Raw genomic sequence first — 14,820 nt, 5'->3', positions numbered from 1 at the left:
CGCGGGGCTGGGGGCGGCGGCGCCGCCGCGGAGAGGCCGCCGGGCGGAGGCAAGCGCGGGGCGCGGCGGGGGACGGCGAACGGGACGGGGCTGGGGGGGGCGGACTGCGGCGGGGAGCGCGGCGCCGAGGCGCGGGGAGGGGGGAGAAGCCGCGGCCGGGCGGCGGTTAGTTCCCGCGGCGGTGGCGCCGGCGGGCGCGGACGCGCATGCGTGAGGAGGAGAGCGCGGGGGGGCGGGGCGGCGCGGGGGGGTAACGGTCCGTGGGCGCGGGGGGCGGGGCCGCGCGGGAGGGGCCGCGTCGCCGCCCTCAGCCCGGCCGCCCGGCGCCTCGGGGGCGGTGCCCGCGGCGCTCCGCCTCCCGCGCGGCCCGGAGCGGGAGTTTTCAGCCGCCTCGGGCGGTGGCTGAGGCGCTGGCTCGGCGGCGGCGGCGGCGAGGAGCGAAGGAGGCGATCCCGAGTGAAAAAATGTAAATACCGCGGCCGGAGCCCCGTCGCCTGTCAGGGGGCGAGCGCTTCCTCGCTGCCGCGCTCCCGGCCGGGCGGAACGCTGGGCTGCGTTCGGCGGCGCGCGGCTTCCCGTGCGGCGCTGAGCGAGGGGCGCTGCGCTGCGCTGTCACTGCGCGTCGTGGGACGCCGAGGTACGACGGCGCGAGGTCAGGTAGCGAGTCGGCAGTGCCGTGCCCTTCTCTACCAGCGGAGAAAAAACGGCTCCGTGTGGAGTTGTCAGAAATGAATGCTGACGAGTGCGTCCCTTTTGATGTTGTTTTTTGGTTTTTTTAACGATCGGAGCTGTTTGGGTGGTCTTGAACTGAGGGATCCCCCCGGCGCTGTGCGGTCCTGTGTGCTGCTGGAAGCTGAGACGTCCCACGTAATCCTGTTGGGTTTGGTGGTGGTTTTTTTTTTTTTTTTTTTTCCTCCAGTCTATTAATAGAACCAAATGCTGAAACGCTTAAATGCTCCTCGTGAGTAACTGGGCTGCGTTTGAACTGAAAACAAAGGCTGCCTGCTGAGATGATTTCTTCTCTGGAAGAGCAGTCCCAGGTGTGCTAAATATGGATTTCTTCCCTTTTTCTTTCATGCTTCTAACCAGGACATGCCCGGTGGGACCCGTATCTCCTTTGTGGCCGTGGCTGCCAACTGCTCCATCAGCAAACGCGGGCCGTGCTATTGAGCTCTTATCTCTGTTCTCAGGAATCATTACAATCCCGTAACTTTGGTGCAGACTGGGAGAGCTGGGTAAAGTTATCCCCATGCGGCTGCCTCCTGCGGGACGTAGCTCGAAGGAGCTGCCCAAACCCAGCTCCGTGGCCTCAGCCAGCTGAGGCAGTGCCAGTCTGCCAGAGCAGCGCTTTATTTTTGTCCGGTGATAATCAGGGGCTGGCTGAGAGGAGCTGGGGCTCACAGGACGAACGGCGCTGTGCTGTGGGAAACCGGGTCTGCTGCAGGTGCCCTGTAAGGGACTTTAAATCAGCCCTCATCGGCATGAAACGCAGTAGTTTTGTACCCTCGTGGAACTCAGTTTGGGGTATTTCAGCAGATGCTGTCTCCTCCTAGTTATTTTACTTTTTGAAATCCTTACTAGAGAAGGAATAAACATTGCAAATTCATATATCCGAAATACAGCTTGTATGTTAATCTGAAATACTATTTGCAGGCAGAATAGACCCTTGGATTTGGATGCAGAAATAAAAGAAACTCTCCTTGGTGTCCAGGAATCTCATTATTAAGAACACTTCAGGTATTTGGGATGACAAAAGCCATCTTCATTTCCAATGAGAGAAGGCTGGTATAGAGCAGCCTTTGCAAACCCTCAAACAAATGTTTGTAGAAAAGAAAAGACCACAAAAAAAAGCAGCCACAAGTCAAACCAACCCTCCTACCAAGCAGAAATCCCCCCCCAAAATTGTCTGCAGCATTGTGTAGCCAAGGTGGTGGTGGTGTGAAGAGGGGAAAGAGTGAGAAAGCAAGAGGACCATAAACAAAATTGTCAGTCTGCAGACTGGGGAAGGAATACCAGTCCTGTTTCTTAACAGAATGCTCCTGATCGCCTGCATGAAGGCACTAGTTTCAGGATTCAGACAGATGCCAGTGATGGGTAGAGAAGGCTAGAGCTGCAAAATGCTGTGTGAAGATAGAAATAAGCAGAGCAGCAGTAGAAAAGCAAGGGTAGCTGCAGGATTAGGGGCTGGAAGTTATGTTTAGTGGTGAGAGAAGGCAGCAGGGTGTGGGTCGGGGCAAACTGCAATCCCTGGCTATATCCTGCTGGGTAATTAAGGCATTAGGGAGGATAAGCATAAAGGCACTTTGAACATCAGTCGCTATCCTGTGCGTGTCTGGTGCTTGTTTCTTCCCTTCCCCGGTTCCTATTTTACGTCAGCTTTTCTTTTTACAGTACTTTCTAGTCTTCCAAGTGAAATATGCATTACACGGATGAAAAGCAAAACATTTGCCAGTTTCAAAATCAGAACAGCAGAAATGCAAGTAGAACACAGTGGAAAAAATCCTTGAAATAATTTACCTGTGTCAGAAAAAAGTTGTCCAGAATGAAAAACAAGCGTTTTCTAAAGACCAAAGGCTACTTGTCATCCATACCCTTCCTTTTTTTTTCTTTTTTCTTTTTTCCCTCCAGAAGATAACAGGTCTGGCTTTGGAAACACACTTCCAATAAGGGTGGAGTGAAATTATTTTTGCTGCTTTCTGCCAAAATGAAATAAAGTGCGTCAGCATAAAAATTGTACCATTTCTGTGGAGCCAAGCACTGCACTCTACCATTTTTTTTCTTTTTTTTTTTTTTTTTTTTTTGCAGCTCATACTTTGTAAAGTCTTTTTGATGTCACTGAGATGAGAGGAACACACCTGAAGCATCTCTGAAGTGTCTCACACGGCTTTCTTGGGGCACAGCCACTGTGTGAAGTTAGCAAGTTATTGGATGAGGGGCTAGCTGCGAGATTTTTCTCTTTGAAAGCATTTCTCTTTACTTTTTAGCTGTATTGTAGCATAAAGCCTTTTGTCAGGTGGCTTGACTGGTGCTCTTTAGTTTAATGGTAGTGGTTTAATTTGAAGGTACTTTGATTTTTCCTTTTCTTTCTGTCTTTCCCTGAAAAGGGGAAAAAGGTCCTAAACAAACTTAGAATAACTTGCTAATGGCATTTGTTGTGATTTAGGAAATTTCAAGCTGTTCCGAAAGGGGATGAAGTCCTCAAAGGGAATGTTATATTGTGCTGAATAGCCTCTACCTTTTCATAGGTATGAAATAAGTGTATCCAATGTAACTCCTCATTTGCGTGGGGAGCATTGGTCCCATGTGTGGACATGTCCTGGTTTTCCGGAGCAGCAGTCTGTCATTCTTACAGCACTGGGTCTCACTGCTAGGTAGGATGAGAGTGAAAATCCTGAGGTTTTTAGTACTGTTGTTTAGGATTAGCGTGAGGACTGCTGAATTCGGTCGCTGTGATGCTGGGTAGGCACTGTACAGAGATGAGAACCTAACAGGTGAGTATACACAGAGCACAGAAAGCTGAGTACACTTCACAGAGAGTGCTAAAGCAGAAGCAGATTTGTGGTTCTTGATTTTTGTAGTGGTCTGAGGGTTAAGGAGAAAGTATTCAGACCGGTACTTCTCAGCTCGTTATGTCAGCCTTTGATGTTTGCACCTTCAGTGTAAAGGCTGTAGTTACAAACCTTTGCGCAGGGAGGTTGCTTCAGTTCCATACAGAGACATCTTGGAAACATGGACCCTATATGGGATCTGTGTTGGAAATTACTGAGGTAGACAGCTGCTGTGAAGATTAAAGAAACTGAAGATTTGAGAAGGACAATGGAAAAACTTGGAGTTTAGTTTTTAAAGCACTGGACTTGAGTAGTTCCTGAAGTGTTTTTTGTGAGTCTAACGTAATTATTAAATCAAATGCACATTATAACAAAATCTCGCCACAGTTCTGGGGTGGAAAATTGTAGAAGTGTGTCATTATGTGTGTGTATCTGCGTACACGTGCACACATATTTTAGAATGTGTCCTTCTAGTCAGAGGGCTTGTGGTCTTGTTTTTAGTGAGGCAAGGTTAGATGACAGTTTTGAATGCTGACAGGTTATTTCTCAGACTGATCATAGAATCATAAAATGGCTTGGATTGAAAAGGATCACAGTTCTCATCTAGTTCCAACCTCCTGCTATGTGCAGGGTCACCAACGAGCAGACCAGGCTGGCCTTGAATGCCTCCAGGGATGGGGCATCCACAACCTCCTTGGGCAACCTGTTCCAATGCCTCACCACCCTCTGTGTGGAAAACTTCCTCCTAATATCCAACCTAAACCTCCCCTGTCTCAGTTTAAAACCATTTCCCCTTGTCCTATCACTATTCACCCTCATAAATAGCCATTCCCTCTCCTGTTCATATGCTCCATTCAAGTTTTTGAAGGCGACGATGAGGTCTCCCCGGAGCCTTCTCTTCTCCAAGCTAAACAAGCCCTGTTCCCTGAACCTTTCCTTTCTGATAGGATCAGAAATGCAATGAGGTCTGAACGCTTACTCCCCTGAGAGGTGAATGCTTTCATTGCACGTGGAACAACTTCTGTATGAATTAAAGAAAAACTAGCATTCTTGGTTGCTTGGAGGAGCATAATCTGTCTGTAGTCTTTAGATAATGTCCCTTTATATGATGTCTTTGATTAATGTTTAAGTGCTGAAAGAATGAAATACCTGACAGAGTTGTTGTATTTGTATCGTGTCATGAAAATGAGAAAATTGACATGGCCCATGTTGTTTTCAGGTTTGCTGTAAACTGCCTACAATAGCTATAATGACACCAGCCCTCAGAGAGGCAGCAACAAAAGGTCATGGTATCCACTTGTCACCTTCTTTGTCCTCTAGAGCTATGGAGTCTGATACAACTTTGTGCATGGAAAATTCCAGAGCAGTGGAAGAGAAGATAAAAGAGGACTCCATCGCACGGATTACTTGCTCAGTCCTGGGGTTCCCCACTGCTGAGCCCAGCCTCAGGAATAATATCTTCAGTGTGCAGCATTTCGCTTCTCCGCCATCCTCCAAGCACTATCAGTCTGTCTTGTTAATGAGTACGAATTCTGCGTTTAGCAGCAAAACCGGTAAGCAAATGAAATCGGGAGAGCCTGACTGCTCCAGGATGAGAAATGCGTTACATAATGGCGCCGATGCATCGTTTGGTCAGATCAGTCCTTCAGGACCTGAGGAACAGGTCAAAGGGGAGGCTTTTTCTGAGACCACATCTCCGAATTTGGCAGAAACGCAAAGACTTTTGGATTCAAGTGTAACTGAATCCGGCAACGCAGAAGAAATGCGGCTCTTGAATGATAAATGGTACAAGAAGAATGGTTTTTTGGGTAGAATGGCTTTGGGAGTCTGCGCTGAAACAATAAAAGGGGATTTATTACACCAAATTCTTCACGGGCCTTCAGAAGGGATTTTGAGCTGCACCCGGGAGGAGGTGTATGCTCGCTTACTCCAGTGTGTCACTAAGCAACAAATGGAGATCAGCCGCGCCAAAAGAACTCAGAAGCGTTTACAAATGCTCCTGGCAAAGCATGTTATCAAACACTGTGATCAGCAGTTGAAGTGCTTCGTAAAACATCAGCTTCAAAGAATGAAGGTTTTACACAAGCCAGCCAGGTTTTCGAGCAGTAGCTCCCTCAGGTGTGCGGAAGGTTGGCCAGAAAACACTGCAGCTACTTTGGAAAGTAGTTCGAGTGCGGATGTACAGAATGGAGTTTGTGTTGCACCGGGGGAAATCCGGGGGTTTGCGCTTTCTGCTGGAGGGCTGCTGTCTCGTGTGGAAAAGGATCTGGACTCTGATGCAACGTGTAGCAGCTCAGATGAAGACTATGATGAACAGACTGTAAGAACAGCTGTGGAAGCGTAAGTGTTAAATTCCTGCTTAGACTCATGTGCTTCATGCTTATAAATCAAGCTGGAGGGGTGTAGACCTGCAAATTCCTTCTTGTCTAAGTAACCTCGCTCTGTAGGTAGTCCTCCTGAAATCAGCAGGACTGCCTACGTGAGCTAGGTTTGGCAGGATCCAGACAGAAAGTAAGAACTTGTAACTGTACAGGGCTTAAGCAGCAGTTATGTTACTGCACCGCAGAGAGCAGGATGCTGTACTGTGCTGAATCAAAGCGTGCATCACATTAACACTGCTAATTGTTCAATACTTGGATTATGCTGTAAATCACAACAGATAGTGATAGCAGTGCAGTAAATGATACTTGTGGCTAGTATCAAACTAAATTACGGAGAGTTAGTCAATGTTACAGTCTTGAAATCCATCATTAGGTGATTAAGTGTAATCATCAATGCAGATGTCAAGCCGTATTTGAGGGATATATATTGAAAAAGTCTTCTACTCTGAACTATAATTTTTAAATGTTGATTTACTTAATGAGTTGTTCTTTGTTATTTTGAAGTTTGAAGGATTGTTTTTGTTGTTTCTGGTATCTTTTTCAAGAAGTACCAGAGCGAAGCTAATACAATTAGCTAATACTGCAGTTCTGTGTGTCTCTTACATTGTCAGAGAACCTGTCAATACAAATTATCTTAGCTTTGGGAATCGGCCATGGGTAAGACAAGTGGGCTGTAAAATTGTTCCAGGAATGGTGATGGAAGTACAGCCTCTTATTTTGTTATTTCTTATTTGACTACGCTGTCAACACAGTATCTCCTGTTGAGAAATTGTAGAAAGCATTGAAAACACAGCTTCTTTCATTTTCGGGCAGGTGAAGAGGAGGGGGAGCATCTCCGAAGGTCTGTAAAGATGACTTTAAGGCAACAGCATCTCTAGTGCTTGAAGTCAGGACCGTTTTTGTTTCCTCATCTCCTAATACAGTCCCTGCTTTCAGGGTCTTTCTGAAAAGCACTGAGTGACACTAGTATTGATGGAAAAATAAACATTGAAAAAAACCAAACACAAATTTTGTAGTCTGTTTCTTCAACAGCACAGTGTTCAGAGGAAGTCAAGGAAACCTCATCTTCCATTGAAACAGCTGTGCCATGTTGTGTGTTTACAGCTTCTGTTATGAAAGCTTGAGTGCAACATTTTTCTATCAGATCACTGCTGCAGTTTGTTAAACTCTGTAGAGCTGGAAAACAGGAGAAGAGTTTTTCGTTTTGTTTTGCATATTGTCAGAATGGTAAGCACCATATTAGAGACCAGCCCAGAGCATAATGTGTTGCCAGCTGAGTTACCATCAACTCAAATATTTCAGTCTGCAAAAGTACTCTTCTCCTTTTGAAATATTCTAATGAAAAACCAGCATCTCTAGCTCTTAACAGTGTTGGAAATTGAACTTTCCTCTCCTGGCTGATACGTTTGAACTTCTGAGTAATACCTTTCCCTCCAGGATTCTTATCTTGTGATTACATGAACTGAGTGGGGAAAACTGTTGTGAAATTCTGATTCTCAGAGGAGGGTAGCTGATAATCTAAAACTTGGAGTTCACTGTGAAGGTTGTCTCTTTTCCTCTTGCCAGGGACAGTCCAGTTTCTCATACCGCCAGTCTTCCAGCTTTATTTCTTCTTGTAGCCTTCAAATTACTGAAGTTATCTTTCCACGTAGGGGTTATTCAGTTTGTTTTGTTGTGCTGACAGAAAAGTCCGCAGAGGATTATTAAGGACACAGCACCACCTTTGGCTTGGAAATCCCCAGGCTGCCTGGAAGGCGAGGGAGTATTCTGGAGAAACTTAGCTCTGTGTTGCCCCGTTGCAAGACTGCTACCTTGGCTGCTGCTAGGAGGCAGGAGACCTGGTAGATGCCTGTAGGCCTACTCAGTGCAAACTCTTCCCCCCCCCTTCTTTTTTATGTTCTTATGGTTAAAAGCAGTCAAGCAGCAGGGATGGCTTGTTGGTAGTGTGTGTTAGCAGAGGCTTTGCTGCCTTGTCAGCATGATAGTCACAGTGTTTGAACTGTGCTGCTGGACCAGCAAGTGCAGAGTTAAAGCACCACCTAATTTAAGCTGGAGACTTTTGTCTGTGTGCATAGGTTGAGCCAGTGCCTGAATTAACACTGCAGTGGGGATGGGCTGTCTCTCATCTGAACTTATCACTATCTTATGCTTGGGATGGCTTTCTTTGTTCATCTTCTGAAAGATTTGTCTTACTGGCTAAAAGACTGTACTTCCTGTGGATGGCAAAGGTCTGTCAGTTGTTCAGCTGTGCAGCTGCTGAGATTTGCTTTTATTTCTGCTTTACCACTTCAAGATTCTTTCGACTGCCTTTCAGCTGGACAAGAAAACAAAACAAAGTTAGCTTCCATCTTTATTTTTGCTAAGTGGATTTATGTTGCTTTGAAACACTTTTTTCTCCCAGGGAATTGGTTCTTAGTGCTTCCCAGAAATAATGTGATTATGTGGTGAGAGAATGCTCGTTTCCTCGCTTTGGACCATTATTTCTCATAGTGAAGACTTTCACTGATGTGGAAACACTCCTCCTCTCGTAATATCCTAGATGTTAAAAGGTTCTATTAATGCACTGTGAGTGGGGAAAATCTTTGGGTTCTACCTGTATCACAAAATATGGATTGCATTTAACTTGAGAGAATAAATGTACAAGTGGCTGGTCATAGCTGCATCCTTTGTATCTTGCTACATCAACTCAGTGTGCAAGGGGGGAGGAGCTTCCCATTCATAGGTTTACTTGAGCCCAGCCTGCTTCCATTACAGGAGGGGGAAGATCTGATTCCAGACCCAGTTTTTCACAGTAAGAAAAAAATCTGGAGCTATTTTTAGCTCTTTGAACCCGTTCATTCCCATTATCCTGGAAAGAGTTTTGCCCAATGAGTGTTGACATAAGCTCTTCTGAGCTGTATCTCAATGCTCTGTGGCTTGAGTCAGATTGTCTTTATCCATCTATTTCAATACCCATGTTGTTCAGTTGCAAATAGCTGTTACAAGATACTTATACCATTGTTCATCCCCTGTGCGTTACACAGGTGCTGTCCTCAGACGAGGGATCTTTGGTGTGTTCATGAGCTGAGAGCTGTTTTAGTTATTGAGTCACTGTGCTCTGATTTCTAGATCAATTGGAAAGCCCTGTCCCATTTCTTACAGAATCACAGAATTGGCAGGGTTGGAAGGGACCTCAAGGATCATGAATCTCCAACCCCCCTGCCGCGGGCAGGGCCACCAACCATCCCACCTAATGCTAGACCAGGCTGCCCAGGGCTCCATCCAATCTGGCTTTGAACACCTCCAGGGACGGGGCATCCACAACCTCCCTGGGCAGCCTGTTCCAGTACCTCACCACTCTCTCCGTAAAGAATTTCCCCCTGACGTCCAACCTAAATCTCCCTTCCCTCAGCTTAAAACCATTTCCCCTTGTCCTGCTGTCACTCACCCTTTCAAAGAGTTGATTCCCCTCCTGGTTGTAGGCTCCCTTTAGGTACTGAAAGGCTGCAATGAGGTCACCCCGCAGCCTTCTTTTCTCCAGGCTGAACAAGCCCAGCTCCCTCAGCCTGTCCTCATAGGGGAGGTGCTCCAGTCCCTTGATCATCTTTGTGGCCCTCTTCTGGACCCTCTCCAACAGCTCCCTGTCTTTCTTGTACTGGGGGCTCCAGACCTGGACGCAGTATTCCAGATGGGGCCTCACAAGAGCAGAGTAGAGGGGAACAATCACCTCTCTGTCCCTGCTGGCCACCCCTCTTCTGATGGAGCCCAGGATCCCATTTGCCTTCCGAGCCGCAAGGACACACTGCTGGCTCATGTTAAGTTTTTCGTCTACAAAACGAAAGTCAAAACACATTCGGTTCTTTGAGTATTTGTCAAGGGGAAACTTGAAGGAACGGTTGGCTCATTGCAGGAGTTCTGACTTCTTGCTTTCAGTGTACAGCTCAGCAATGTCTTTAGCTCATCACAGCTATTGTGAAAGGTTTCTCTGGCAGTGCAGCAAACTTTCATAAGCATTCTGTAGTATTTCCTTGTACCATTCCTTTGGGTGTGAGAAGTCCCTCGAGATGCTATGTTGAGGATATGGTGGTACTTCTTCCTGCTTCAATAAAGACAGAACTCAGGTGCCAGTCACTGTCTCTGTGTCAGGTATGATAACCAAAGTGAATGCAGGACCCAGTGAGACATCACAGAGCTGGGTGTAAGCAGTTCCCTTGGGAATTCCCAGCCCACATCCACCACCTGAAATGCAGCGCAGACAACATTGCATCAGCTCGTTCCAGTTGGAACTGTTCAGTCTTCCTTTGAGGTTCGTGAAAATGAAAGATTACCTGTAGAAATGATGTCAAATAAGATGACTTTGGGGAGGATGTCAACTGCAAGTATTTTCAGCAGCACACCTCTGCTCAAGGAGCTACGTAACATTTCTTTCTGGGGCAGCCTTGCATCCTTATTCCTGTATTTCCTGTGTGTTCCTGATGTGCCTAGAGGTTCTGACTGTTCACAGCATACCACAGAAAAGCCAGATGTGGCTATTTAGGAAACCTTTACACTTTCACAGTACCGATTGTTGGTTTTTTTTCTTTCCAAATGCACGGAGTGATCTTCCAAAATCAAAAGATCTATCACTGGCATTCTTTAAAGGCACAGCTGCTCACTCCATCAAATAGCAATGTCTGTACCTAATTGATTAGAGAGAAAAGCTTCTTACAACAGACTTTTCTGCAAAACAAGTTGTTATCTGCCTACTTGCAAGAAGTCCTGGGCCCTATTTCTCCAATCCTCCTTCCCTCATCTGAATGAAACCCTTTTGCATCGCTTGGTGGGATTTTTTCCTTCAGAAATATTTTCATGCTTTTCCTCTGAATTTTGAAAGACACATTTTACTGATTATCTTCCAGCAACCTCATGCCTGACGAAGTAGCACTGTTGTATTTTTCCATGCCCATGGGCTTTATTGTGCCTGGAATCTTTTATAATGAATGTGAAGAGATATGAAGGGGGAAGAAAAAAAAAAAAGAAAAGCAAAAACAAGACTTAGTCTTTTTTTTTTCCCCTTAGATTTCTAGTTGGGAAGAGGAAGATTGGAAATCTGCTTTTAGTATAAATACTTGGCAGGGAGGGGAGCAATAAGGCGGAGAGAATAGAGGAAGGAAGAAAATATTATGACTAGTATCTGCAGTTCGGATCTGTTTGTTCTAGATTATTTTCCAGTTTTCCTTGCAGTTTTTCTCATGGCTAATTGAGCAATGTCAGTGCAGTTCTGCAGGCCTCGCAACAGAAGGCACTGCTTGGGGGCTGGGGCTTTTTGCCCATCTTTCAGCCATGCTATGAGGAGAAGCTGTTCGTTTTTGCAAGAAGTCCTAATTTTCCACTCTGAGCTGTAATTTCACTTCAAAGCTGATAAGAGAACCAAGTTCAGGTTTTGGGAAGGGGAGGAAGAGAGTCTGCCAGCAGTGCTGTTCTCCATTTCTCTTAAGCACAAAACCCTAACTGTTTCCAGTTTTTAAGACCTTTTCATTATATGAGTGAAGGAAATGTCTTATTTGCATAAAAGATTAGTGTGATGACCATTGAAGACATATGAATTCATAGGTGCTGATTTTGACAAGTTTTAGGCATTGCTTTTTCATGAATTCCATTCCCTGGATTCTTGGCTCCCGTCACTACATGTGGGAGGAGAATTGTGTGCAGGGAATCAAAGAAAAGCTTGCTCTACGTTACCTTCTGTTTTCATTCGAGGGATACATGTGTTATTTCAGAATATATTCGACCTCACTTGCTGGGATTTCTGTAGGGGGGATTGATAACTTCTTTAGGGTCACACGCACACGTACTGTTTTCTCTGTGGATATCTGATACACAGCAACAAGGACTTGGTTTTGAGCAAGATTTCCTTCTTGCAATACCAGAGCAATGCTCTTGTGAATGAGAATCCTGGTTTCTAACCTGTAATTACATCAGTATTTCTGCAGCTGCTGAAAGCCAACTGGAAGGTTGTGAGGAAAGGCAGCGTGTTGGACAAGTTGTAACGTGCAAGAGAGCCTCAGAGCTGGGAACGGCAAAGCTTTTGAATTAAATAAGTGTTGAATGCATATGAAATACAAACTTGGCGGTATTCTTCCAAATGACAGTTTAATGCACTGTCAACATAGCACAGTAGAATGGAGACTCTAATAATTAGACACATGTATATACATGATAAGCTCACACACTTAATGACATGGTAGATGCCGAAGCACTTGTTGTCTGATGAGATCTGCTATTTAAGCTGGGTTTTACAGCCAGCTTTTATCCTTCTGCTAAGCTGTAAAATGTGTTTGTTTTCGTGGAAAGATTTGTTTACAATCAACAAGAAAGTGTGTGTGTAACACCTTGAAAAGCGAGGGCGTTATGGTTGCGTTTCGCAGATAACATTGATTCCTTAAGAATCTGCTTCAAAGGGACGCATCCGGATCCCTTGAAAGTCTGCATACATGGGCCTTGAGACAGGAAATCATTTAAGTGCTTTCCTTTTCATGTGAAATAAAAAGTGTGCTTAAAGGCTTCCCAAAATAGGAATGCTCTCCTGTAATGGGCTTTCATTCATACTGCTAAATATGGGTGAGGAATGTAACTTAAGATATCAGATTTAAACATACTGACCTGTCTTTTTTTTTTTTTTCTTTTTTAATTAGAACTGAAATAACTGTGAATTATTTTCAACCAAACATTTTACCTAGCTGCTGTGGGCAAGAGAGTTTTGTGTTACAGATTAATATATTTCCAATTAACAAACTTCTAATTATTGCATCTGGTGTTGAAAGAAGTATAAACACAAGCATGTATGGAGATGGATGCTTTGTAACCTCCTCCTCCTCTCAGGCAGGGGGTGGGCAGGCTAACAATGGAATTCAGCAGAACTCCATGCCAGGCTTCTACCAAACACCCAAACCAGGAAGGCTGTCCTGTTCAACCACACATTTATGGCTTTTGGCACCTTGTCCCTGCAGTCCCTGGTACTGCATGCACTTACAAACCAGAGTAGGTGCTACGGGCACGCAGCCCCTGCCTACCTCTTCCTGAGAGTGTAGGTGCAAGTCTGGGGGCCCAGCTTCAGGGGTGGCAGGGCAGCACTGATAACACTGCTTGTATGCTATAATGTTCCACTGTACATATCTTTAAAGGCTTATATTGTAAGCTCTGTCTTACGTTATGTTGGTTGTGGGATGCAAACATAGCGGTGCTTTCTTGAGCTCTCTTTTCAAGGGCAGTTGTGTAATGCTTACAGGGGATTTCTAGGCTCGTGTTCCCAGCGTTTTGTTGTTAGTCTATTGATGTGCCATTTCAAAGGCAAGAAAACCTGTTTCCAGGCAGCCCTGATATTCCTGAGCTGGTTTGTCTTTATTTATTTTTATTTTTATTTTTATTTTCTTTGCATGTTAGCACTGCCTGCTGCTCTGCTTCATGCTGCTTTGTGTGAAATTATGTGAAGGAAGCTGGAGTGCCAGGGCAGCTGATGGAAACTGACAAACTCATTTTAAAACGTTTTGAGCAAGTAACATTTGCAGGTTTGAATTCTGCAGGGGTTTTTGTTGTTGTTAAAAGGTGAAAGGGTGCTGATTGTTTTCCTTTTGCAGGTTTTTACTTTTTGAGCAGTTAATATCCTAACTGACTGTGCCTCCACCAGCCAGGTTGGCCTTTTATCATTAGCATCTGTTAAGAATGACGTAAACAGAACTGAAGAGGAAAAACACCTACCAGAACTGCTATGAACTGCTGGAGCTCAGTCCCCTAACAGACAGCAGTGCTTTACCAAGCTGAATTTGTTGCCTTTGCTGAGCCGTAGGTGAGCAATTCAGTGCAAGTTTAACAACCGTATTGTCTCTATTGTAAGACCTACAGTAATGATTGGGCACAGGAGCCCCATACCTGGCAAATACTGGCTATGGCATCTCCTCAGATTGGAAGATGTAATTTCTCAGATAGGGGAGCATACAGAGCTTCAGCATTAAATTCTTATTAAATGTCTTCTTCTGTATCCACGCACAGAAATTTTCCTTTCTTCTCTTTATATTTTCAGTTATCTTCTACAGCTGATTGTGACTGATAACCTTAGGAATTATTGCCTGAAATCCTCAGGCCTGATGACTCATCTGACTTCACCTGGATGAAGGTTTCCAGTTAGGGAAGGCAAGATACGTGTTATGAATTAGTATCAACACATGTCATTGGGTGCAGTTCTGAAAGTATTAAATGGCAACGGCATGTCAGGGATGGTGGGACCAGGTGTGGGTGCCAGGCGTTGTGATAAGCAGTTGCTGATGTCCGTAGATGACAGGGAGGGCTGCCACCCATCTGCTCTGAAGCCGTGTAGTGTTTCAGGGGAAAATCTCTGCCAGGTAAAACTCCTGCTAAACACCAAAGAAGATAACAAGCCTGAATGACCTGGTAGCAGGCATTTGCAGAGATTTCGGTGTAACTCTTGAGTACCAGAGAGCCTCCTAAAGGACCTTCTGGCCTGGTTTGGTGCCACAAACCAGGCAATACTCTCACAAAACAGTTGGGTATTGCTCTCTGCACTCAGTCTGCAGTGACTGCTCCTGTGCGATCTGAGGGCAGGCTTACTTTGAACTGTCAGGGTGAGCAATGTTGTGTTGTGTAGCACTGCTTGGCTATGATACCAGAGGATTCTATTTGTTGCCGTTTGTTTGAGTCTTGTTTACACTCTGGAATGCGTGGAAGAGATGTTGTTCATGAAGCAGCACTTGCTGCTTTTTCAGTTATGTGGTTATTATGGGTTTAACAGTGAACTGGTCAAGGGGAGTTAATACTTCAACAGCAACTGAAGTTAGTTCTCTCTGAAAATAAACATGAAGTAGGCGTGCTGGAAGAATTAGACCTTGAGAAAGCTTGTGCAGGTCATTTCATAGTTG

General features: G+C 45.2%; 1 protein-coding gene across 8 annotated transcripts in view; it reads left to right on the top strand.

Moving 5' to 3' along the window:
• The first annotated feature begins 333 nt into the window (after positions 1 to 333).
• KANSL1L (KAT8 regulatory NSL complex subunit 1 like) overlaps positions 334 to 14,820 on the top strand; it is a 57,147-nt gene continuing 42,660 nt past the window's right edge. For 4 of the 8 annotated variants that reach the window (XR_016468431.1, XR_016468434.1, XR_016468432.1 and 1 more), the window contains exons 1-2: positions 334 to 1,040; positions 4,768 to 5,888. Coding sequence is in view for 1 of the 8 variants with exons in the window: in XM_090144426.1 (XP_090000552.1) it covers positions 1,011 to 1,040; positions 4,768 to 5,888 (1,151 nt within the window). In the remaining 7 variants the exon portion in view is untranslated. The remainder of the gene's footprint in view (positions 1,041 to 4,767; positions 5,889 to 14,820) is intronic. The other 4 variants (XR_016468433.1, XR_004168435.2, XR_016468435.1 and 1 more) reach the window with 3 other exon arrangements.

The sequence above is a fragment of the Phasianus colchicus genome, chromosome 7 (assembly GCF_987193195.1).
Source record: "Phasianus colchicus chromosome 7, bPhaCol1.hap1.1, whole genome shotgun sequence".
NCBI lineage: Eukaryota > Metazoa > Chordata > Aves > Galliformes > Phasianidae > Phasianus > Phasianus colchicus.
The sequence above is the reverse complement of the archived record's forward strand: the minus strand, read 5'-3'. Positions and strand labels throughout refer to the sequence as shown.